This window comes from Myodes glareolus, chromosome 4, assembly GCF_982192425.1.
Source record: "Myodes glareolus chromosome 4, mMyoGla1.1, whole genome shotgun sequence".
Classification (NCBI taxonomy): domain Eukaryota; kingdom Metazoa; phylum Chordata; class Mammalia; order Rodentia; family Cricetidae; genus Myodes; species Myodes glareolus.
Genome location: NC_142029.1, coordinates 31,395,860 through 31,422,157, shown reverse-complemented (window position 1 = coordinate 31,422,157; position 26,298 = coordinate 31,395,860). Strand labels below are relative to the sequence as shown.

The 26,298-nt window shown below is 41.1% G+C and overlaps 1 protein-coding gene across 1 annotated transcript in view; it reads left to right on the top strand.

Moving 5' to 3' along the window:
• The window catches only part of Tex9 (testis expressed 9), a 42,501-nt gene extending 23,100 nt beyond the window's left edge, over nt 1–19,401 (top strand). Inside the window, exons 10-12 of the mRNA XM_048423734.3 lie at nt 5,214–5,348; nt 18,310–18,444; nt 19,194–19,401. Coding sequence (XP_048279691.1) covers nt 5,214–5,348; nt 18,310–18,444; nt 19,194–19,271 — 348 coding nt within the window. The 3' untranslated portion in view covers nt 19,272–19,401. The remainder of the gene's footprint in view (nt 1–5,213; nt 5,349–18,309; nt 18,445–19,193) is intronic.
• Nucleotides 19,402–26,298: the final 6,897 nt, after the last annotated feature.

Here is a 26,298-nt window from a genome sequence, read left to right as displayed (position 1 = left end):
CCCGGGGACAGCTGTCTGCTGTTTCCTCGCGCTGCTGCATCACTCTGTCCCCGCAAGCAGCGTGAGGGCCCAGGCTCTCCGCACCTCACCTGCCCTCTTAGTTAGCATCCCACTGGTGTGAACAGTCTCCAGTTCACCAGTAACTAACGATGTACTCATTTCCCACTTATGTACCTTCTTTGGAGGAATGTTGTCCTTTGACTTACACACACACACATGCAAATGAGTGTTGTGACTGTGTGTGCCCCCTCATATAAACATTCCCTTTTCACACATGCCGTAAAGAAATTTAATAAAAGTTATCTTTACTGACTGGGTGTGATGACCTCTGTCTTTAATCCCAGCACTTGGTATTCAGAGGCAGGTGGGTCTCTGAGTTCAAGGCCCGTCTATTCTATATAGCAAATTTCTGGACAGCCAGTGTGACATAGAGAGACCCTGTCTCAAAAAACAAAACAGCAACAAAAAAAACCAACCAAACAAAAAAAACCCCAACTTTATTTAGGAATGTCTTAAGGACAATAAAATGTATTTGTGAGTTAATTTGTCAACGTGGAGGGCACAGGTTATGGAGTCCTGCCCTGCTGCCGCCCTGTCAGTGGCAGTTTGCTTAGCCACTCTTGCTGAGTTCCCTTCTGTAGTGTGTGCCGCTGGCACGTACACAGAAAAGACGTTCCTTTGTTCCCACACAGAGGACTAAGCTAGTAATGTTGGCTTCTGACAAGCTAATCCGCTGGGTGCATGGATGTGACATTAACCACCAGTTCAGCTAACGTAAAGGAGATTTCTGTCCCCTGCCAGTTTCCTTTACACCCTTCCCACACCATCCAGGCAGATGCTGAGCCGCAGTCTTCTTCTGCACTCTGGGGTTTTGGTTTCAGGTTCTTTTTAATATTCTAAAATTTTATATAGATGTAATCATTAAAGTACACTTTTTAAGTCTGGTCACTTTTATTCAGCTGTTTTATTGTTTTTGTTTTTACATGTTCCATGTTTTTGTTTATTGCTCTATATTTATTCACAAATACACCACATTTTAAAATTAGTAATTACAAATGATGTCACTGTGTTTCCATTTTTTGTAGACACATGTCTTTGTGAGTGCATATCTGTTCTCATGACGTTGGATAAATACCTATGAACAGAATCTCTGGATTTTATGAGAAAGTCTATGTTAAAACTTTTTAAGAAACTTCTAGGTGTGGTGGTACCTGTAATTAATCCCATTACTCAGAAGGTAAAGTCAGGAGGATTAACAGAGGTTTGAAGCCAGCATGTGTCCTGCAGGGCTTATTAGCCACCCAGGGCTAATGAATTTGTCTGGGGGGGAAGAAAAATGAAAGAAGAAACAGCCAAATTAAACAACAACAACAAAAAAATAAACATGTAAGGAAACTGTTAACCTGTGTTATAAAATGCTTGCCACACCTGGAATTCCTGCCAGTGTTCCGACCGTGTCCCCAGCACGTGGTCCTGCCGACATCACTGCCTTAGCTCTTAGAGAGGGAGCGGTGCCTTTGCAGTGTCTGTGGGTGCTAATCTTGTCGTGTGCCACGTGTGTGCTTCTCTGTGGTCCGTCTGCACATGTGACAAGACCAGGCTTGAGGGCTTTTCCTGCTTCCACTGTAATCCCCTCACGTATTGCATAATCTCTTGTCATTTGACTTTGCTTCTTTTTGTTTGTTTGTTTGTTTGTTTTTTACCATGTGTTTCCAAAAGCAGAAGTTTTACATTTTTGGTAAATTTTATATATTATTATTTTCTTGGAATTTCTGGTTTTTCATTCTGCCCAGAAACTTTTGCCTGCTCCAAAGCCATGAGAATCTTTCTTCTAAGCATTTCATGTAGTTTATATATATCAGCATCATATGAATCATATACATGTGATCTATTTAAATTAATTTTATGTGTAGTATGAAATAAATGTCTTTTTTCATGAAGGTAATAACATGGGAAATACTGATTTTCCTCATTTTATTATCATGTCATTGACTGTGGGGCCCAGTTCAAGACTTTTACAACAAAACTGAAGACTTGAGATTTTTTGTAAAGTTTTGTCTGGCAATGTATTTGTTTGTTGCTGGTTTGCTTGTCTTTTGGTAGCAGCAATTTTTATCTGTTTGCAGGATGCAATGTGTCTTCTCTGTGTGCTGTAAAAGTTACTAGGATGTAGTGTTCGGCTTGATGGTCCAACCTTTTATTCCAGCTTGGATAACCCACTTGGGAGACAGAGGCAGATAGATCTCCATAAGTTTGAGGCTAGCCTGGTCTACATAGTGAGACTCTGTCTCAAAAAAAAAAAAGTTACCAGTGTATGATTGAAAACAAATGTTTTCAAAGCTTTAAACTTGGTTTCCCTTTCTGTAGTGGATTCACTCACCTGGAGAAACTCTGCTCTTCTTTCTCATTGCTGTCCTCTTTATGCTTTCAAGAAGGAGGCGATGTTTTCAGTTTTCTGAGAAGGAAGTTACAAAGTCACCAGCAAAAGAGAAGGCCAAAGGTTTATCACATTCCTCTTATCGTGGCTGGTGTGAAGCAGTAAGCACTGTGGGTTTTAAAAGTAAGCTTTTTTTTTTTTTGTCTTTTCCATGTGAACAGCGAGAGAGTGAGGAGCCCCACCACAGCCGCCTCCCACAAGGCTGTGCGGAAGGCTGTGGCAGCAGATGGCAGCCAGGCGCAGCTTGGTTTGTTTAGAGACCTACATAAGGAGCAGCATGTGTTTTGTTTTGTTTTTCCCTTTAATTACTCAAAGCCACAGAGATGGGTTTCAAAGATTATGTGATACAGCCAAGGAAGAAATATTTAAAAAGACAAACGTTGCATTGAAGTGAGCTCCGGCTCTACAGTGATTGTTACGTTTACCAAGGGCTCTTTGGAGGCTCTGGGCCAGCCAGACCGTTGTGTGTTGTGTGGGGTACAGTACAGGTATTCAATACATTTTTAATTATTAATAAATTTAATTATAAATATATGTATGCCTGCTTACCTGTATGTCCAAGATCAGAAAAGGGCATCAGTTTCCTAAAACTAGAGTTACTGGCAGTTGTGAGTCCCAATACAGGGGTTGGGAACCAAACTTGGTTCCTCTGCAAGAGCAGCAAATTCTGTAAGCACTGATACATCTTTCCAGCCTTTATAAAGATATTATTAGTGACTTTTACATGCAACTACAATGCTGGAAATGAAAACAGCTGATAACTTTAAAAGTTTGCATTTCAGTGGGAGAAACAAGCAAGTGAATGGTTTTGGTACCTGCCGCAAATGGTGTGCTAGCCTGTATCAGGCTGCTCTAGCAGTCCTGAAGAAAAGGCACCAAATCCAATCCATGTCTGCTGGAAGGACTAGGGACAATACCAGGAAGGAGCTCGAGCCCTACTGAGCACCCAGGTGGAGCCTGGTGCTAATTAGGTAACTGGGGACTGGAGGCAGAGAACTCCAAGTCCAGGGAGAGATACAAGCAGTGCTGTTGAAGCCCCTGATGGAACAAGTGTGGCAGGGGAGGGGCCTGATTACTACAGAGTTCACAGTTCATGAGATGGATTGTTGTTAGCTGTCCCTTTTCAGCAACAGACTACCGTAGACTATTGGCACAAATACAAGGCCCTCATACTTTGCAAGATATGCTGTTTCTGCTCAAGTTGGATAATCCCTAATGGGGTTAATATGCAACCCTCCATTTATCTTTCGCTTCTTCAAGCGGTAGACTTTGTCAGTTCTCCGCAAGAGCAATATTCATGGGCAAGTGGTATCTTACCAGGACTTTTGGGAGGTTTCCAGAAGACCTTGAGTGAGCTAGGCTTAGAGGCATGTGTTGAGTGGTCTTGTGTTTGTGTTCTGACAGATAAAGCTTTCGTGGAGATCAGAGAGCAGAGCTAGCCACTAGTTAACCATAGAAGCCGGGCAGTGGTGGCACACACCTTTAATCCCAGCTCTTGGGATGTGGAGACAGGAAGGGATAAGGTGGGATGGAGACAGGATCTGAGCGCCTTTTGGACTAAGGAATGAGAGGGGAAGGAAGCAGCTGGCGGCTGCTCCTGGTTCTCTGATCTTCCGGGTTCCCCCAATAGTTGATAATTAATAAAGAATAGTAATTCTTTACTAAGAATTACTATTCTTTATTAAGAATAAGATTAATTAGATTAATGCTTCAGGCATATGTATAAACTCAGCACTCAGGAAGCAGACACAGAAGAGTCTAGAGTTTCAGCCCTGCCTGGGCTACACATACAGCAAGATCCTATCTCCTAACAGTTCAGTTTTAAAATATTTACTCCTAAAATAAGTATGGACAATAATTATACAGTGTTTTGAATCAACATGAGGCAGAAAATATTAAACAAAAGAACAACATTTGTTGTTGTTGGAGAGATGGCTTAGTGATTAAGAGCACTGGCTGTCCTTCCAGAGGACCCAGGTTTAATTCCCAGTACCCACATAGTAGCTCACAACCATCTGTAACTCCAGCTCCAGGAGATCTGAGGCCTTCTTCTGGGCTCCAAAAGCACCAGCCACACAGGTGGTGCAGACATAATTGAAGAGACCTAACTTGACATCAGTGCAACCATGAAAGGCTGCAGACTAGCTACACTGGGGCTAAGTCTTACTCTTAAAATATCCAGGAAAAGCTACAAACTGTACCATGTGGGGACCAATCAGAATCGAGACAAACTAGTATTAGATGCTCCAGAACATTAGAAATAGCTTACCTAACTTGTATATACGTTACCAATTTCCTTCCAGCAACGCCAGCTGCCCCACTCCTGCCCAAGCAGGAGTTCAGCCCCCAACTGAATCTGGAATTCACCTACCCCTCCCCCCAATTCTTTATTCCTTAAAAACCTGAGCTCAACTGAGCTAAAGGTTCTCCCAATCCAACCGCTGTGTCAGAATGCATGGAGAGCCCACGCTTGAGCTTGCAGTAAAGGCTCTTTGCTTTGCATATGAGCCGGGCATAATAATAATACATGCAGACAATGCCCCCTCCCCCGCTGAGAACTAGAGGATAAAATTAAAAATTACAAAAAGCATTTGCAACTACATTTTAGGTATCTTTCTAGTGCCAATTTTGGGTGACACTCTCCTGAGAACTGTGCCTCTTGATGCTTGGCCTGCAGCCCCGTATGAGTGAAAGCAGGAAGCATGGAAATGAAACAATGCAAAATATAAAAGGGAACTGATGGTATTTCAATACTCTGTATTTTTTAACTACACAGGAATTAGAAAATAAAAGAAGATTACAAAAGCAGGCTGCTACAAGTCAAAGTGCCACAGAAGTTCGCCTGAATCGAGCTCTTGAAGAAGCGGAGAAGTATAAAGTGGAACTGAGCAAACTAAGGCAAAGTAACAAGGTGCACAAACCCGGGTAGCCCCAGTAGGGCTCACCCTTGGGAATCCCTCCCTCTGCAAGCAGTGAAACCAGGTTTTTTGCTTCTTGTGGTGGTGGGTGGGGCAGAACACGTAGACCAAGGTGCTCCTGTGAAGGTCAGAGGACAGCTTCACGGAGTTTGTCACCTCCTTCTCCCTCTTGTGTGCAGTTGGGGGGGGGTCTAAATTAGGTGATGAAGCTTACATGTTAAGCCTTTACTCACTGAGCTGTCTCACCAGCCCAGAAAATAACCTCACTGGCCCCTGTGAAATTTAAATTTCTTGTGTGCTGGGCAGTGGTAGCTGACATCTCTAACCCTAGCACTCCAGGAGGCAGAAGCAGGTGGATCTCTTGAGTTTGAGGTCAGCCCGGTCTACAGTACAAGTTCCAGGATCCAGGGCAGCTAGGGCTGTTACACAGAAACCTTGTCTTGAAAAACCAAAAAAAAATTTTTTTTCTTGTGTCGTGATGAATGTTCTCTTTTCAGAAAAAAAATTAATAATAGGTACATTTTCCACTAGTTAGGATTTTCCACTAATTCGGATTCTGTTTTGGCTGTTAAAATTGGGTGACTGCATACTCCTTTGGAGGACTCATTCATTTCTTCACATAATCTTTAGAGGACTGTGTTATATGTCAGATTCTTCCTGAACCCTGTGGATAAGCCATGAAAAGTAAGCACCTTTTGTATGCCGCCTTCTCTGAACCTCAGGCTTCTACTCTGCAGAGGGAGGGGATTTATTACAGGGCCACAGGTCTGAGCCTTGAGCTCTTTGGGCTTTGTTAAGTACAGACCACTGGATCCCACCCTTGGAGGCCTGAAAATAACAGCGTCACTATGAGTGGTAGCACCATTAGAGATATGTAAAGGCCACTCTCACACCGCCAGTGTCAGCCAGTCCCTTGAGTGTCTGCTGAGTGAGTGGAGATGGATACTGATGTCAGAACCTTTCAGAGTCTGTACAATTAGTTCTGCATCAACCTGATGGAATTGCTTCCTTATGACATTTAATACCTTAACAATGACTTAGGAACCACCTTATTTCATAACTGATGGTAGATTCTGAATTGTCTCAGTAACACTGGCTGGAAACACACCTTGACTAACTAGTCTTCTGAAATAATTAGCAGAAGCCAACACATGACACCTTAACTACAACATTTTAATGATTCCACCTGAGGCACCTGCTGCAGCATGTCCGGCTGTTCCATGTCTAACACCGACGATGATGTAACTGAAATACGTCATCGTCACATCCCAGCACTCAGCATGCTGCTGCGACCTGAGAAAGCAAAGGGCAGAGAAAGCAAAGCTGTATCCGGATTTGCCCTTTGGTTGTTGATCTGATCTCTGACTAGCGGCACACATTAGAAAAATAGGAAGGAAAACTATTTTCTTTTCAGTAAGTGGCTTCCTTTCTGTCCAGCAGTGTTAGAAATTCAAGTAATGAAGACTTGGTAGCCATACCTTTAACCCGAACACTCGAAAGGCAGAGGCAGGCAAATCTCTGTGAGTTGAAGGCCAGCCTGATCTACAGAGTGAGTTTCAGGACAGCCAGGCTACACAGAGAAATCCTGTCTCAAAAAACAAGCAAACAAACAAACACAAGGAGACTTGGTATGTGAACTTCCATAGCCACTAGGAATACAAAGACTTGGGTGTGTACAAAGTTGACTCAAATTATTTCAAAGTTTCAAAAGCTGTTTTAGTGAGAATGCATCTCAAAAAACCAGAAAAAAGAAAGTTATATATTTATGACTCATATTTTTGAATTTTTACTTATTTGTGTATTTTTAGGGCTTGTCTCTGGGCATGCTTAGGCTCCACAGTTGTGGTGTTTTCTTTTAGCATCTAACCTTTTTGGCGAGGAGGGATTTTCCCATTTCATCTTTTGTGTCTTCTTACTCCTCTTAGACATATGATTAGGTAAGTTAAAACTTTCCGGTCTGTATGTTTGAAACGTGACAAGAAAAGAGTAAGGTTTACATAAAATAGAACAAGATTCCCTCATAGTCATCAGAAACTTAAAGATCTGTTTTTAAAATAATGACAAACTATTCTCCCCAGAGACTCGGAAACAATGGCTTTAAAGTAAAAATAACCTTTTGAACTGAAGTCAGTCACCCTAGCCAGATATAAGGGTGCAGGAATCTTAGTGTAAGGCTGTGGTGTGTGTGTGTGTGTGTGTGTGTGTGTGTGTGTGTGTGTGTGTACGTGCGTGCACACATGTGTACACACACATTTGTGTTTATGTGTGTTGAAGGCCAGAGGTTGACATTGGGTGTCTCCCCAATCACTCTACCTTACTCCTTGTGGCGAGGTCTCTCTGAACTGAGAACTGGCCCGTTTCCTTAGGTGACCCAGAAAGCTGGCTCCCAGAATGCACATGGGCAGCACTATTTCCATGGGGGCGAGGGATCCAACTCTGGCCTCACACTTAACTAGTGACCCATTATCTGCATCCTCTCTTCTCTCTCCTACTCTCTCCGGGATCTTACTGTTCCTCACGTCTTACACTGTGTCCTCCAAGCCTGCAGAGTTGTCACTTCTGGAACCTGCTGAGGGAAGAGTGGTGAACTGGACATCTACTTAGAAACAGGGCATTTGATGAGATGGTTGTTTGACATAGGAGACCAAAGTCCATGTTACTTCATTTAGAAGTGATCATTTCTGATTCTTTTTAAATTAATTTAGAAATATTGCCAGACCGTGGTGGTGCATGCCTTTAATCCCAGCACTTGGGAGACAGAGGCAGGCGGATCTCTGTAGGCCAGCCTGGTCTACAGAGCAAGTTCCAGTACAGCCAGGACTGTAATAGAGAAACCCTGTCTTGAAAAACCAAAAAAAGAAAAAAAGGAAGTTAAAAAAAATAAAAGAAAGAAAAAAGGGAAAAGAAGAAATATTTATGAGGTTCTGTTAGGTACTGTACCACCCAGAGGTTTATGGGAGGTTGTAGATAGATGGAGTTGCAATCAAATGTAGTCCTTGAATTCATATACTGAAGTTGACTGAGAGCATAAGGAAGTGCTTAGGTCACAGGCAAACTGGTCATGCACTTGCACTAATCCATGGGGCAGAAGCTGTGGAGGGTACATGGTGTTCTGAGCAGGCAGCCAGACCATGACATTTGTTTTCTAAATGTAGTCTAAGCTAAAATTGGAATAATCTGTAGCAGTTAGGTGCCAAGGAAAAGATTATCAACAGAAGGAATAGTGTGTAGAAATGGCTGTGTGGCAAGAAAGAGGAGGAAGGCATCATAGACGTGTAGGTAGGAGCAGAAAGCAAGCCTCAAACATTGGGGAGTAGCTGAAGTCATTCACCTGGCTCATTAGGCCATGCAGCAGTCTGGAGCTCATTCACAGAGTGGTGCAGATCAGCTGTGGTTTCCCTGTCTATCCAGTAGGGAACTTGTTGCAGGGGGCCCAAAATGGAGGTCGACAGGCTGGTTCTCTAGAGCATAGGCAGAGTGTCAGACAGTGTAGGTTGGACTGACTGGTGGCAGCAAAAATAGAAATGAATTGAGTATCAAAAATTGTATTTACGAGAGAAAACCACAAAGACTGGGCATGGGTTTTGAAAGGGGGAAACCTTAGGTGGTATTTTTTTTTAAAGTTTTATATTAAGTGCATGTGTGTATATCTGGGGGTGGGGGGGTGGGGATATGTGCACATGAGTTCAGGTGACTGAGGAGGCCAGAACAGAAAGTTTGGATCCCTGGAGCTGGAGTTAACTACAGCTGTTGTGAGCTCCCTGATGTGGGTGCTGGGAACTGAACTTGGATTCTTAGCTATGGAATCACCCATTGGCTCCAGGACTTTTTTTACTTAAGGTTTTTTCCCTTAAACTAGGTACTGCCATTACTAAAATAAGAAAGACTTGAGTAGGTTTAGGGAAGGACAGTTGTAGTCCATGCCAGTAGGCAAATAATGAAGGTGAGGCAGGAGGACTGCAAATTTGAGGGTTCAGGAAGAAACTATGAATTATTTTAAGATATTGTAATACTGAAGTTATTCTGAGGAACCCGAGAGGGGATATCAGGATGTAAGTGTCTGCACAGAGCAATGAGTGAGAGGGAGAGAAGCAAGGGTGTGGCAGAGCAACCACCGCTGGGAGTGCCGAGACTGTGCGGAGTGCACAGCAGAGCTCACCTCAGAAATGTTTCTGCAGGGTGGTGAGGCTGCGCTCGCTCTGTGTGGGATTCAAATGGGGTGAGATGAGGAAGCGGAGCGTAGACATGGAGGGAAATACAAAGTTGACCTAATTTTTAAAATAAGGTCATATAAATATGGTGAAGTGGAGACTGATTATGTATAGTTTGAGTCTTGGCTCCCAGGCATTCCCATGACCACAGCTCAGTTCCCTACAGAACATTCTCTCTGCTCAGAAAGATCCTTGTGTCCTGCCGAGGCCCTTCCCAGAGGTGCAACTGCACTGCCGTCCTCTCCTAAGTTAAACACAAGTGGACTCTGCGTGGGCTCTTGGGACTGGATGCTTGCACTGTGCAGGAGTCGGAACTGACCTGTGCTGGGGTTTTCCCTCCACCCATCTTACCAGTGAGTTATCAGTACTCTTGTCAAAGAATCAGCTTTTGTTTTTACTTCAGTCTGCTCTCTGTGTCCCTGACTTATCCCTTTCACTTCTGCTTTCTTGTTTGGGTTTTAATTTGCTCTTTTGTCTCTAGCTGAAGTTGAACCTTAGATTGCTGATTTTAAACTTTGTTTTCTAAAGCATTAAGAGCTACACCTGTCTTAAAGTAATACTCTACATTTGTCTGACAATTTTTGGCCTGCTTCTCTGTTTGTTTGTTTGCTGTTTTTTTTTTTTTTTGAGCAGGGTTTCTCTATGTAACAGCCCTGGCTGCCTGATTGTCCTGGAACTCTCTTTATAGACCAGACTGACCTTGAATCATTCATATATATATTATACTACAAAGACATAACTATTATATAATAAACCTGTACATGTTTGGTGTAAAATGTGGTTGAATTTGGCAATTACAGCTTGGAATAGAGACATGAGTCACTGTATTCAGGCAATGTGTTCTTAGTAGCACACACAGTGATGCTTTACGATGACATTCTCATGGATATATATTTTCACATGTGTCATAGCTTACTTATAGTCACCTTTCTATTGCCCTCTCCATTCTTCCCCTCAAGCGACTTCCCCTTTGCTTTAATGTCATGTAGATGCTTATATAAATCTAGACTCTTCATGAGAGAAAACAAGCATTATTATCTGATCTGGCATAATTCACTTACTACAGTGACTTCCAGTTGCATCCATTTTCCTGCAAATAACATGATCTCATTCCTCCATACTATATCCCACATTTGCTTTACCACTTTATCTGTTGATGGGTCTCTATGGAGGTTCCCTAACCTGGCTATTGTGAACCATTCCGCATTAACATGGATGTGCAAGTATCTCTGTGGCATGTTGACTTAGATTCCTTCACATGTATACCCAGGGTGGCACATCTGGATCACATGGTGATTCTATTTTTATTGTTTAGAAACTGTCACACTACCGTCCCAGTTTACATCCCCGCAGCCAGTGAATCAGGCCTTCTCTTTCCCACATCCTCACCAGCACTTCTCTTGATGACTGTTCTGACTGGGGTGAGATGGAGCTCACTGTAGTTTTCATTTGCATTTCTCCAGTTGGCTAAAGATGATGAATACTTTTTCTTATATTTATTGCATTTGTATTTTTCTTGAGACTTGTCTATTCAGTTAATTTGCCCAATTAATTGTATGATATGAGGTTTTAGTTCTTTATAGATCCTAGATATGAATCCCCTTTCAGAATCAGATGTCCAGATCTGTGGGGAAAATTAAAGTTACTTACTTATGTATGTTTGCCTGAATCTATGTATATATACCGTGTATGTACAGTTGCCCACGGAGGCCAGGAAAGGGTGTCAGGTCCCCTGGGCCTGGAGTTACAGGTGGTTATGAGCCGACGTACGGGAGCTGGGAACTGAACCTAGGCCCTCTGCAAGAGCAGCAAACTAAGAGTTTGCTCTCTTAAGTTTAAGAGCAGTTCTTAAACTAAGCCATCTCTCCAGCTTCATTTCCTGTAGTTATTTAAAAAGTATTTCTTTAAATGATATTCAATCTGGTCTTTTTATTTCCTTCATTCTCTGAATTGGGTTCAATTTCTTTTCTTTCAATTTTTTTCTTTTGCTAATTTTCCTGCTTGGACAATTCTCCTTCTGTCTTCTCCTTGACCCCATGCACTGTTTAGAAGTTTGCCAGTCTATTTCCACACATTAGGCCTCCCCCAGATCACTTTCTTAAGGGTTTCAAGTTAATCCCATCATGGATAGGACATACATGATATGTTTGGGTCTTTATAGGTTGGTGCAGGCTTGTTTTATGATCCCGAATATGGTTTAAGAAGGCAGATGTTCCTGTGCCTTCTGCCTTTGTTGGATGGAGTCGTCCTGAAGCGTCAGCCATACCAAGCTAGTTGACGGTTGTCATGTGTCTACACTGTCACATACTTTCTGTATCTCAGTGAGAAAGGAGGCGTATAAATGAAACTGGATCTGTCGTTTCCTCTTGAGCTTGATCCACATCTGCATCCTGTTTGTCAAAGCTGTTGCTAGACAGAACATTCAGTATTGTTGTGTCTTCTTGATGAATCGGCCACTTCCAAAATGACTGTTTTTATTCCTGGCTGGAGCCTGTGCCTTGGTATTAAAGTGGCTTGAGCCCTACTCGGTTACCACTGCCATGACTTCTGTCCGTTTCCTACATTACTGTAGGAAGACAGTAAGACATTCCTGCTTTCTGTCTTGTAGACAACATAGCTGAGTTAGATTTTTTTCTATCCAGCCTAGCAATCTCTTATTAATTGGAAGTGTTTATATGACATTTAATATTATTCCTAATATGGACGACTTATCTGATATCAACACTGTATTCCTTTTACTGGCTTGTTTGCACTTCAGTATTTACTACACATCTTTAACTATACTCAGGTGACACAGAATTTCATAGATAACCTACGAACCTCTTAAGCAGTTATCTTACCCTCTTTGCTATTGCATTGATTTTTATGGCAAAACACACATAAAATTTACTTTCCTAAACATTTTTTAAGTATAAAACAATTATTATGGTTTTGGAATCAGTCTTTACACTTTTTATCATGGAAAAAAAGGAAACTCAGTAGCCCTATTCCCCAGGCCCTGGCAACACCATCCTGTTTCTAACTGTGAAGCTGGCTTTGTAGGTGCCTCCCTCCTAGGAGTAGAATCACATATTTATCTTTTTGATAGGATTATTTAGTTTAGTTTAATACAGTGTTCTCAGGGTTGTTCCATCTTTTCAAATTTGATTCCTTTAGAAGGCTCAATAACACCCTGTCATATATATTTATTTATTTTTGAGATAAGGTTTCTCTGTAGCTTTGGAGCCTGTCCTGAAACTAGCTCTTGTAGACCAGGCTGGCCTCGAACTCGCAGAGATCCGCCTGCCTCTGCCTCCCGAGCGCTGGGATTAAAGGTGTGCACCACCACTGCCGGCTACAGCCTGTCATATTTACATGCCACTTTTTGTTTGTTCATCTCTTCATGGGTGCTGAGGTTGTGAACTGTTAATTAGATTCAGGAGTGCCAGCCACTAGGAAGAGAGATGCCTAGATCTGAGTGGGGTCTTGCTTTTGTTTGGGGTATATATTCTGAAGTGGAACTGCAGGCTCAGAGGCAAGTGCTCTTCAGTTTTGGTTTCCATAGCAATTTTACATATCTACTTGTGATATAGAAATGGCCAAGTGTTCCCATACCGTCAACATTTGTTATTTTGATTTTTATTGATACCAGTCATCCTATTGGGTTTGATTGTTTTGCATCTCTAATTATAAGTAATTGTTCAGCATCTCGTATTTAGTAACCATTTGTTTGTCCTCTTCTCTAGAGAAACATCCAGTCAAACCCTTTGTTAATTTTTACATTTTATTGTGTATTCTGGACGTTAGGCCTTATGCAGATGTATGACTTGCAAATATTTTCCCCCATTCAGCAGACTGCCTTTCATCATTTGTTGTGTCCTGTGTGTCCTGTGTTTGACACAGTCCAGTTTACTTCTCCTTTGTTGCCTGTGCCTCTGTGCCAAAATCCAGTGTCATTAAGTTTTTAGTTTCAGTCTTTTTGCTCAAGTCTTTATTCCGTTTTACACACACACACACACACACACACACACACACACACACACAGACACACACACACACACATGATTCTGGAGCACTTGCTGTTTTTGCAGAGGCTCCAGATCTTACAGCCAGCTGTGACTCCAGTTCCAGGGGATCTGACACCTTCTTCTGTATGAGGTGCACAGGCTACATGCAGGTAAAACATTCATATACATAAATAAAACTTTAAAAAAATACAAGTAAATGTCATGAACCTCAGAAAGAAACCCTCACATACATGAGCAAATGATTTTTTTTAAACATAGTTGTTAAACAATCAGAAAAGAACAGTCTCTTGAAAAATGGTGCTAGGAAACTCTGCAACCTACCCCCGTGCATGCGTGTGTATGTTAGTGTGTGTGTACACATACATGCACATCAATGGTACACTGTTCTAATTATTCTTAAAATATATGATTTGATGTCAGGAAGCATTATTTTTGTATGTATTCATTCACTCATTCATTTTGATTCTTTCATAAGTGGAATTGTTTTCTTAGGTTTTTTCCCTGAGCTGTTCACTTTAGTATGTAGAAGCAATCCTTTTTTTCTGTTGCTTTTGTAGCTTGCAGCTTTAGTGAATCCATTTCTTGGTTATCATGATTTTCTTATAACTGTCATCTACGAGGAACCTTCTTCCTCTCCCGTGTGGATGTCAGTTGTTGTGTCTGTCCCAGCTGCAGGGCTGCAGCTCCAGTGCTGTGTGCAACACAAGTGACAAAAGCGAGCGCCTCGTCTGGTTCCCAGGTAACAGCGAGGCTTCCGTCCACTGTTGTGAGCTGCGGGCTTTTCACACTTGGACTTTCGTATCTGGGGTAGTTTTCTTATATTTAATACTTTTTCTCATGAAAAAAATATTGACTCTTGTCAAATACTTTTTCAGAATCATCAGAGATAATCATGTGTTTTTCCTTTATTCTGTGAATACGGAATATTAGCATATTAACATTGAATTTTATGTCAAATCATCCTGTTCTGGCAGTAGATTTCACTTGGCCATCTATAATACCCTTAATGTACTGCTGAGTTTGTTTTGCATCAGATTCCATCAGTGATATGGATCTGAGGTTTTCTTCTAATGCCTTCAGTCTGACTGTGGTTTATGAATAATGTTTTCCTGAGAATGGCTTTAGACGTCGTTGTTTGGATATAGCTTGATGTTGTTCTTCAGTGGCTTTAGTATTATTACTAGAAGATGGGTCCCAATCTGGGTGGTGTTAGGAGGTGGTATGGAACATTTAAGAGGTGTGACCTAGGAGGTCCTTAGGTCATTTTGGGAATATACCTTCAGAAAGGACTGAGACCATAGTTTTTATCTGGTTTTCTCTTGAACACATTCCTGCCTCTGCTGTCCTGTATGCCATGAGACCTTCATCAGAGCCAAGCTATTGCTAGATCCATGTTCTCAAATCTGCAGAAATGTGAGCCTAATAAACCACTTTGGGGGCAGGAGAGATGACTCAGCAGTTTAGAGCACTTGCCCTTGCACAGGACCCAGGTTTGTTTTCCAACATCCATATGATGGCTCACAACTATCCAGAGCTCCAGTTCCAGGGGATATGACGCCCTCTTCTGGCCTCCACATGCACCAGGCATATATGTGGTTCACATGCACACACACAGGCATTTGAATATTTTATTTAAAAATAAAAGTTTAAAAATTTTATACGATTGTTATTATTTCTTTCTTCTCTTTCCTCCCTCCAAGTCCTCTTATATACCCCTTCTTGTTCTTTCAAATTCATGGCCTCTTTTCATTAATTGTTGTTGCATATATATATATTTATATATGCATATATACATATCTATTCCTAAACCTGCTCGGTCTGTATAATGTTACTTGTAGATATGGTTTCAGTATCAGACTGGCTATTTGACATTGGATAACTAATTGGTCTAAAAAGTATTTTAAACTAAAAGCAGAACAACTTGTCTCTATAAAATTATGCATCCTCAAGGATTTTGTTGCCGTTAACAAAATATTAATGCAGAGTATTCTGTCTTTTTAACTTCTAGACATTTGTGAGGGACCGGCGTCAGTTATTTATAGATATGTTAGAACTCACCACTGAAGCCGTCTGGTTCTCTGTTCTTTGGTGGAAGTTTGATTGGTGATCCAAACTCCAAAATCTCTGAAATTTTTATTTATTAAGTTTTGATGAATTGAGATTACAGGGATTAATTTCATCAAGGTTATACAATGTTATATTCATACAATCCTTTTTATTTCTCTAAAGTCAGCTGCAGTGGCCCCTCTGGTTTCTGGTTTTACTCACGTCAGTTTTACAGTTTTGTTTTTTTTTTTCTTTTTTCTTTTTGCCAGTGTTCCTAAAGGTTTGTTGATAATCACAGGAGCAAACTTTGTAAATATGTTTGTCTGTTCTATTGATTCACTTACATGTGCTCTCAAATTTATCATTTCCATTTCTGCCAGCTCCAGCTTGTTTCTTTCCCCACTATGAAAAGTTAGGTTGATTTGAGATCATTCTTCAATCTTCAGGCTGTGACCATCCTGCGTATGAATGTCACAGTATGTTGGTGCTTGAAGAGATTTTCTAATACTCTTTGAAAATTGAGTAGTTTGAATTTATTACATTTTGGTTCTTTTTTAAAAAATTATTTATGTATTTTGTGTGTGGGTGCACTTGCATGCCAGAAGAGGGCATCAGATCCCATTATAGATGGTTGTGAGTCACCATTAGTTGCCAGGAACTGAACTCAGTACCTTGAGAAGAGCAGCCAGTGCTTTTAACCACTGAACCATCTCTTTAGTCCCTATATTTTGGTTCTTGAATGTCCCTGAAAGCTTATGTTGAAGGCTTGTTTAGTCCTGTGTCTGTACTACTGGGAGGTGGTAAAACCTTTCGGAGATGGTCCCAGGCAGAAGGTCATTGGGGTGTACTTGTGGCTGGAATACTGGGAACTGAGCCCTTTCCTCTCTTTGCTTTCCTGCTTCTTTGAAGTCCAGTGTTGTCCTCTGCTGTGTGCTTTCACCGTGACATAACCAAAGTCATCTGGGCCAACAAATGTGGAAAGTGCTGAAGCTGAGCAGAGCAAGCCCCCCTCAAGTTGGGGGCATTTTGTTCCACGGCCAGGAAGCTGACTCCGTTTGTACTTAGTTCATACAGATTTAATTTCTAGCTTCAGCCACTGTTACAGAAGACACTTTATGATTTCAGTCTTCTTGAACTTAAGATTTTTATGGTCTACCATGATTTGTTCTGGAAAATGACCTGGTTGCATTTGAGAAAACTATATTTATTCCTCTATTGTTGGGAGGTGTATCTCAGTTCCAATTCATCTGTCCCCCATTTTCTTATTGATCTGTTTAGTGACTAACATGACTTAAATTAAGATTCTGAAGTTTCTGCTTTTTTAAAAATCTGTTCATGTTTGCTTCTTAGGTTTAGGCATGCTTATATTTGATGCACCTGTCACAACTTAGAGAACGGACCCTTTTGTCAATATGTTATGTTCTTGCCTCTTCCTAATTCTGACTGAGGAATGGTTCTACAGACATGAGATAAAAATAGGCTAATTTCTTTTGGCTACTATTTCAGTGGATTATCTTCCTCCATCCATGGTACATGTCTTTAGAGCTAGTCAGTTACCTGCAGGCAGAATATAGTCAGGTGCTGTTCTATTTTATTCCATCTTTTCCAACTTGTGCATTTCTAGTTGTCCAGCCCCTATAGTTAATTACAGATAAGGACAGGCTTTTTACCGACATTTTGCTGTTTACTCAATGTTTTGGTCTCGTATCATTTACCTAGTTTTTCTGTTTGCCTCTCATTTGTTTTATAGCGATTTTGTCATTGGTAATGTTTTATGATCTAGCTGTAAAGTTAAAGGAATCTATTTTAAGCAGTAAATTAACCTCATCATTTGCAAACTACACTCTTACAGTTCTGCTTCCCCTTTGATGTCTCCCTTCACTCAGATGTACAGTAGACTCGTCCGCCTGTGGTACTGTGGATTGTACCCATGGAGTTTCTACCTGCTTGAGTGTGGCTTCTGCTGCCTTCTTGGTTTCTAGAATTCACAGTGACTGCTTCAGTGCTGGAATGTTGGCCTGGAGCTTCCTCACTGGCCGTATTGATAACATCACTATTAGACTTTCTCTTTACAGCTGTTTCTACTCACCATACTGTTTTCTAGTATCCCTTGTTTTCTCCCTTTAAACAAATGTGTATGTAGAGTCCTAGCTCCTTCTGGCGTTGTACTCCTTACTGCAAGTACAGATCTCCTGGACCTAGTGACTTCTGCTGGCCTGTTTTACTGAGATTATGGGTTTGCTGCCCTTGCCATTGCTGTAGATGGGTTCTCTGCTCAGCTCTTTAGAATAAGTCTTTCACAGGCTCCTGGAACTCTCACCCTGGATGTGATACTTGTCCGCCAGTGGTTTAAGGAAAATGTATGTGCAGACTTTGAGGCTCTTTCTTGGATTTCCCATCTGAAGTCTGTAGTATCTTGTCAGTCCTGATCTCTGTCTTCAGCCCCATAGGACTCCACTGGAAAGTCCTGTCGAAAGCTAGTTTAATATGTAGCTCTTACCTCAGAGGGTCATACCATATTCAGATTCGGCTCCTAAAAATTCTCATGTATTTTTAAGGTTTGCAAGTTTGGATTCCTTAGAATTCAAAGTCACTTTTTAAAAGACATTTTGAAAAAAAAATTTAAGAAGGTAGCTGTGGTTATTTAATAAAAAACAATCTTATATTTCAACTAAAATTTTCTTTTGTAGGATATTGCAAATGAGGACCACCAAAAAATTGAAGTGTTAAAATCAGAAAACAAGAAGTTAGAAAGACAAAAAGGAGAATTATTGATAGGGTTCAAGAAACAATTGAAATTAATTGATATTTTGAAAAGGCAGAAGGTAAGTCTAACAGCAGAAGCTATGTGGATATGCTGCAGACCATTCTGCTATAAAGCTTAGGGTTGCTTTGTTTGGAATATTGCACATAAAACTGTACCTAAAGATGCATTATATACATGTAAAGTCACATGTGTGTAATACACTGTATGCACATAAAGTCACATGTGTGTAATACACTATATATAAAATCACATATGTGTAATATACTGAGCTTCGCTGGTTTTAAAGAAATGTATATCTTAATATTATATATATATGGTCCTTCCCAACTTCATAAAGTATCATACAGGAGAATGATTCATTTTAGTGGATTATTTTCCTTTTCAAACTTTGAGCAGTAATTCCAAAGCACACTGTACCGTTCTTGAAATGTGACAAAAGATAATTCACACTTTATTTCAAAGATCAGGTAAAATAATAGTGAATTATTCTTTTAACAGTAATTTGGTCTTGAGTGTAATGCCCATTTAAAATGTTACAACTTGGCATCAGATGTGGTGGTACATGCCTTTAATCCCAGCAAAGGCAGGTGGATCTCTGAGTTTGAGGCCAGCCTGGTTTACAGAGTTCCAGGACAGCCAGAGCTGTTACACAGAGAAACCCTGTCTCAAAAAACCAAACCAACCAAACAAACAAAAACTTGCATAATAAGAGTATGTATTCCAACAATGGGGCTTGTTTATTGATAGCATAAGTTTCCTGTTGTGTGGCTTTCTCTGAATCAGACATTGATTTTTTTTTTTAAACAGATGCACATTGAAGCTGCCAAGATGCTGTCTTTCAGTGAGGAAGAGTTTATGAAGGCTCTCGAGTGGGGTAGTTCATGAGTGAGCGACTTCAACGTGATGCTTGTTTGTGATCATTTATCCAACATCGAATTGTAATGCTTCTTTGCTGTTCATAAGCGATGAAATGTGTGTGAAATAAACAGTGCAGGGATCAGCCTGCTGAAATAAACCGTGTTTGGGAGGACATTCTAGGCAAAGCCAGACTACACTACTGGCCTTACTTCCTTTTTCTTTGATAGTTGTAACATAAAGAAGCAAGACTTTGACTTTTAATTCTTTTTTTATAACCCACTAGACGCGGCATAGGACAGAAGAAGATGGCAGGCCAAGACCCCAGAGATACTCCACCTCAGCTAGATGGTTGCCTGTTACCTGAGGCTACTGCATTCAAACAGCAGTGATGTCTCGCAGTGACCCGTGTTCAGTAATTCAGAGACAGTGTGAAAAGAGGGCTGGGTAACACCTAGGTTAAAAGTGAGAGCTCCTGGTTACAGCAAAAGAAAACTTTGTTGAAGACAGCCGGACAGTTTACCCTTCCTCTAGCACAGCACAGAGATACACAGAAAGACAGTTAGGGAAAAGAAACTTCATTGGTCTCCAGCACTGGGCCCATGACAGTAAAACTTAGCAGATTCTTGGCCCTAGACCAGTAAATATGCCTGCCCTGGTGCTAAAATAGAACCTATGGTTCCTGCAAGATAGACCAAAGTTCCAACCCATATCCCGTCTGGCCGACTGCAGCAGCCTTGCGTTGTGTATGAATTTAGGACCCTCCATAGCTGGCCTCAGCTGTGTACCCTGCGAGCTGCCAACCCCATCCCGGGTGCTGTAGCAGCATAGATGGCCGTGGTGTAATCCACACTGAACTAGCATGCTGACCTTGGGCTTGAGGCACCCTGTAGTGCTGCAGGGGCTGCAGTGAAGTGAGATCGAGACAAGAGCATTTGGACACTCTAGGCCAAAGCCAGACTGCAAAGCCTGAAGGAAGGGCCTGCTTTCCCAGTGCATGGGTGGTGATGTCAGCCCATGAGGATTAAAGTGGGGGGAAGACATCACCAAATAAACTAAGATGCCAGAGACTGACCCCAAGATGATGGACATACACAAACTGTCTGATGATTCAAATGAGCTACTTTAAAAGAGATTTGACTTTTTATTTAAAAATGAAAATTCGGTGAACAAAATGAAAATGCAGTAAAGCAAATGTTAGCAGAAGGATCTGTCACCCTGGAGATGGGGAATACAGTCAGGAGAGGAAGGAGGAGTCCAGCTCACAAGTAAACACAGGAGAAGCTGGCACATAAAGGGGTAGGAGAAAAAGGGTGAGCGATGAAAGAAACAACACTTTCTCAATTTGAGCATAAAATGTTCAGGACAGGAAGATCAGAGGCCTCAAATGATTTAATCCAAGACCAACCCATGGCATAGTATCAGCCTGTTAAAGACAGACAACACATCCTAAAAGGATCCCATTTAAAGGAGTTGGACACCAGGCAGCTCATGTCTCTCAGAAACCTAGAAGGCAGTAAGAGGATGCAGTGATAAATTCAAAGCTCTGAATGACAAAACCACAACACCTGCCAAGAATAGTGACCCCAGCTCAGTTGTCCTCCAGAGATGGAAAAGTAACATCTTCTCAAACCAGCCCGTGAATTCATCACCACCAGACCTGCCTTACCAGAAACATCAAGGGCTCCACCAGCTGAAAGAAGGGGATGCTGATGGTCAACATGGATAAGTTCAATTCAGTCAAAATGAGAGCATGTGAACACTGACTGAGGCATGAAAATCACTCCCATCTTTATAAGGTGGAAGTGTTTTTTTAAAAAGTGGCAACGGTCTGGTCAAGGGTATACAATTTGAAAGATGTAATTGTGAACTCCGCACAAAACAGGGTGCAGAAGAGACATATGCTGCTTCCTTGTAATCAAAGTTACCAGAATAAAATAACAAGAACTTGTTCGACATCCATGGGTAAAAAGCAATGGTTAAACATACTAGAGAAAAGCTCTAAACTGTGAAGTAAGAAGAAAAGATTCAGCAAAGCAGTGACTCTCAGTACTGTATGAGCGGATTAAGTTCTCCAATTAAAGAACCTGACAGAGGTAGGGTTAGTCAGGGTCTCTATTGCTTTGATAAAACACCATGGCCAAAAAGCAAGTTAGGGAAGGAAAAGGTTAATCGGCTTACACTTCCACAGTGCTGTCCATCAGTGAAGAAGTCTGGACAGGAATTCAAACAGGGCAAGAACCTGGCAGCAGGAGCTGAGGCAGAGGCCATGAAGGGGGGCTGCTTATTGGCGTGTTCAGCCTGCTTTCTTATAGAACTTAGGACCAGCCCAGGGATGGCACCACTCTCTATGGGCCGGACCCTCCTCCATCAATCACTAATTAAGAAACTGGCCTACAGCTGGGGCTAATGGAGGCATTTTCTCAACTGAGGTTCCTTCCTCTCTGATGACTCTAGCTGGTGTCAGGTTGACACACAAAGCCAGCTAGTCCATAGAGTTAACTAAACAAATTCATGATGCCTCTAAAAGACTCATTTAACAGAACAGACACTGAATGTGGAGAGATGGCAAACATATAGTCTATGAAAATGGGAACTGCCAGGAGCAATGACACACACCTTTAATCCCAGCACTCGGTAAGTAGAGGCAGATGGATCTCAAGAGTTCGAGTCCAGCCTGGTTGACTAAGTGAGTTCAAGGACAGCTAGGGATACTCAGAGAAACCCTGTCTCAAAAAACTAAAAATAAAAAAAAAAAACAAAACAGGAACCAAGAGAGAATGAGTACTTAAAATAGGTATTATGTCAAAAGCTATAAAAAGAGGCAAAGAAAACCTTACATAATGGTAAAAGGATTAAGTCATCAACAGTAACAGTGGTGAGCATGTATCTACCAACAACAGAACTAAAATACACAGACATCTGCAAAAAGGAAAGACATACTGCAATATTACAATGGTAGAACACAGTTATTAACCCATATCCAACAATAGAGCAGACAGAGAAATCAAAAGAAACACTGAACTTAGCTGTGGCCCAGTTAAAGAGTACCTGCCTGGATGCACAAAGCTCCGAGTTCAATCTCCAGCACCCTCATAAGTTTGGTAGTCCACACCCGTGATCCCATCAGCAAGAAACAGACACAAGAAGGTAAGAAGTTCAGATCATCCTCAGGCAAAGAGCAAGTTCAAGGCCAGCCTGGGATACACAACACTTTGTGTCCAAGAAACCACAAAGAAACACACTGAACTTAATTTATACTTTAGACTAAATGAGCCTAAAAAGACACAAAACACTCTCTCCAACAGCATGATACATACCTTCTCCATTGTATAGAACATTCTCCAGAACAGACTACGTGTCTTAACAAATTTAAGAAGACAAAACATTGTACCATGAATCTTTGATGGTATAAAAGAATAGACAAATAAGAGGAACTTCAAAACTTTACAAACACATGCAAATTACGTGCCGTGTTTCCAAATAACCAGTGGGCTCATGAGAATAAAGCAAATTTAAAACTTTTTACACAAAATGGGAATGCAACAAAATGCCTATATAAGAAGAAAGTGTCACCTTAGCACTGCAGAAATGCCCAAGTAATGCACTGAAGCCAAATCCAGTCTGGTCAGTGCAAGAAAAACAGGAAAGATCAAAGAAGAAATAAATTACAAAAATAATAGAGGTCAAGTAGCCCTAGCCTGGGTCTGGAGAATCTAGTTGTTTTGTCACTGATTTGATACTATAGGTGTAAAATACAAAATCTGACTTCGCGTGACAGGTTGTAGGCAAAACACTGGTTAACCAAAAGTCATGTGTAAAATTACCTCCAGGCTATGAGTATAAGGTACATTATTAGACATAAAGGCCAGTGGAGTAGTCCAGTAGAAAGGGCACCTGCCACCAAACCTGACACCTTGATTCAGTGGGACCTGATCCTGGTGGAAAGAGAACCAACTCCTGCAAACTGTCCTCTGACTCCCAAATGCAACCATAACAAGCTTAGGTCACACCCATACTCACAAATAACACAAAGATTAAGGATTAAAGACTTTACTTTCTAAAATAAATAAATAAAAGGATTAATGCTAGCTGGCCATGGTGGTGTGTGCCTGAAACTCTGGCGTCCAGGAGGCTGAGGAACTCAGCAGTGTGCTGCTAAACAGAGCCAATGTGTGCGTTGTGAGTTACTGTCTCAGAGTTAGGTCTCATTCTCAAGACAGCATGTGTATTTTAAATATTCAAAAATCAACTACAACAAAATATCCCAACTTCTATGCCAAGCAATTGCAGATACAGCATATACTCAACCCACATGAAACAGTTGGCTGTCAAACAAAGTAACCTTTAGTCACAAAGGGAAAATGCCTAATTAGAGATGAAGAAAGGGACACGCCCATTGTACCATATACAAAGGATCATTAGAGTGTTATAAATTTAAATTATCTATGAATAATTGGGGTTACACAGAATAAATTAACTTCTGGAGGTATACAACCTAGCAAGAATTAACTGTGAAGAGACAGAAAATCTGAGCAGACCCATGGTGAGAAAGAGGTCAAGGAGCTCAAATTGATAAAAGAAAGTCCCATTGGAAGCCAAAGAGGAGGCTCAGTGGTCAAGTGTTCCTGATATTGCAGAGGACCTAAGTTCAGTTCCCAGCACCCACATGGCAGCTCACAAACACCTATGTAACACCAATTCCAGGGACTCGAGGCCCTTTTCTGACCTCTACGGAGTCCTGTACAAACATGGTACACAGATACACACACATAAAATAAAAATACATTAAAAAGAATACTAAAAAAAAGTCTTCTCGAAGAAAAACCCAGGACTTGATGGCTTCACTGTTGACTTCTACCAAACATTTGGAAGACTCATTGACATAAGACATTTCCAAATTTGAGTTTTATCTCCCAGATTCCAAAATCATGCAAGGGCAACAAACAAACAAAATCAAACCAACAACTTCCCACATTCCAATATCCCTGATCAACTCAGATGCAGAAATCCTCACCCTGACCCCAGAAAGCAACTCCAACAGTGCATAAGAAGCTCGCTCACCATGATGAAGTGGGCTCATCCTAGATGAGTCAACATGCAAATCAATAAACATGTCATGTTGACAGAATAAAAGTTTGTGAATTCAGTAGAGCAGAAAAGCACAAGACTGAACAACATTTTATAATAAAAACTGTCAACAAAGTAAGTTACAGAAAGAATGTACTTCAACATATGACAGACACACAGCTAACAACACACGGAACAGGAAAAGCTGACGCTTATCCTCACAGGACATTTGTGGATCTACTAAAGTTCACACTTGAGAACTGCAACAAAGAAAAGAAACAGAAAATTTTTGTATAATGTTTTAAGTTTGGTATTTGTGTTGGGCTGCATTCATACTTATCCTGACCACTGCCAGGTTGGCCATACCTAGAAGACCTAAAATCAGACAGTGAGGAGCACTGGCTGCTGCTCCTGCAGAGGACTCAGGTTTGGTTTCCAGCACCCACATAGTGACTCACAACTGTAACAATGCGACTCCAGTTCCAGTGGATATGATGCCCTTAATAGCTAACAAAAACATTTAAGACTAAATTTAACAAATGAGATTGAAAATGTCTGTATTGAAAACTGTAAAATATTGATGAAGAAAACTAGAAATAAATAGCTAGTGTCTATCCACATACTGCATATACATATACAGAGAGATCTGTAGATTCCATGCAATCCCTGCAGAAACACCCAGAGCATTCTTCAGAAATAGAGAAAATCAATTCTGTAGTTCACATGGAACCACAAGAGTGTATATCACCAAAGTGACCTTGGGAATAAACAACAGGTAAAACAGGTGAGTTTAAAGTCAACTACAGGAAGCTGCACTAATCAAGGTATGAGGGGCGAGGCAGAAAAGAACAGAACGCTCTACCATGCTGACCTAGGCAGAGGTTTTTTGGTTTTGTTTTCTTTTTAAGATATGAGCAATAAAGCAACTGTTACAAAGCTGTACAACAAAGGAAACAACTGCACAGAGAGGAAACAACTACATGGAGAGGAAACAAACTACACGGAGAGAGAACAAACTACAGAATAGGTTAAAAATGTTAAAACCCAAAACATGAGCCTAGCATGCTAGCGCACATCTTTAATCTCACTATTAGGAGGTAGAGGCCAGTTGATCTTTGGAAGTTCTAGGGTGACCAGGGCTACAGAGACCCTGTCTCTAAAAAAAACAAAACAACACACACAAAAAAAAAAACCCAGAAAACATGAACTCTAACTCAATAGCAAAGAGAGAGGGAGAGGGGAAGAGTGGGAGAGGGGGACAGAATGAGAGCAAAAAGACCTAAATAGACATTTCTTGAAGACGTACAACCAACCAGTAAGAATGTGAAAAACTGTTAACATTACTCTCAGGGAATAAACAGTAAAACTACAGTGAGCAAACACCTAAGACAAATCAAAACAGCTACTGTGTGTGTGTGTTTATACATATATATGCATATGAGACATAACATCACACATATCACACACACATATATCACATATATGAAATATGAACTGGAGAGATGGCTCAGCAGTTCTGAACACTGGCTGCTCTTGAAGATCCTCTACCCCCAGCAGGCAGCTCACAGCTGTCTCTAACTCCAGTTCTAGATCTGACACCCTCTTTTGGCTCCTCCAGTACTGTACACACATGATGTACAGACAAATGTAGACAAATCCTCATAGGCATGAACTAGAAATAAAGGGTAACAAATGTTTGAGAGGATATGGAGAACAAGGAACCATTCCAGGTTATCAGGAATGTAATGAGCAGACACATATCTCATAGCAAACAGCCAGTATGGGGGTTTCTGAGGATAATAGCCATTATCAGGAATCTATAAGTTTAAAAAAGCGCACTGAAGAAATATCTGCACTGCCATGCAGATGAATATACAGAAAATGTCTGAACAACAGTGGAAGCATTGAGTAGTTAGCTCTGTGGTCCTGTGGAATTCTGTGACACGACGCCATCGGAGAATGCACGATGAATGAAAGTGACTGATCC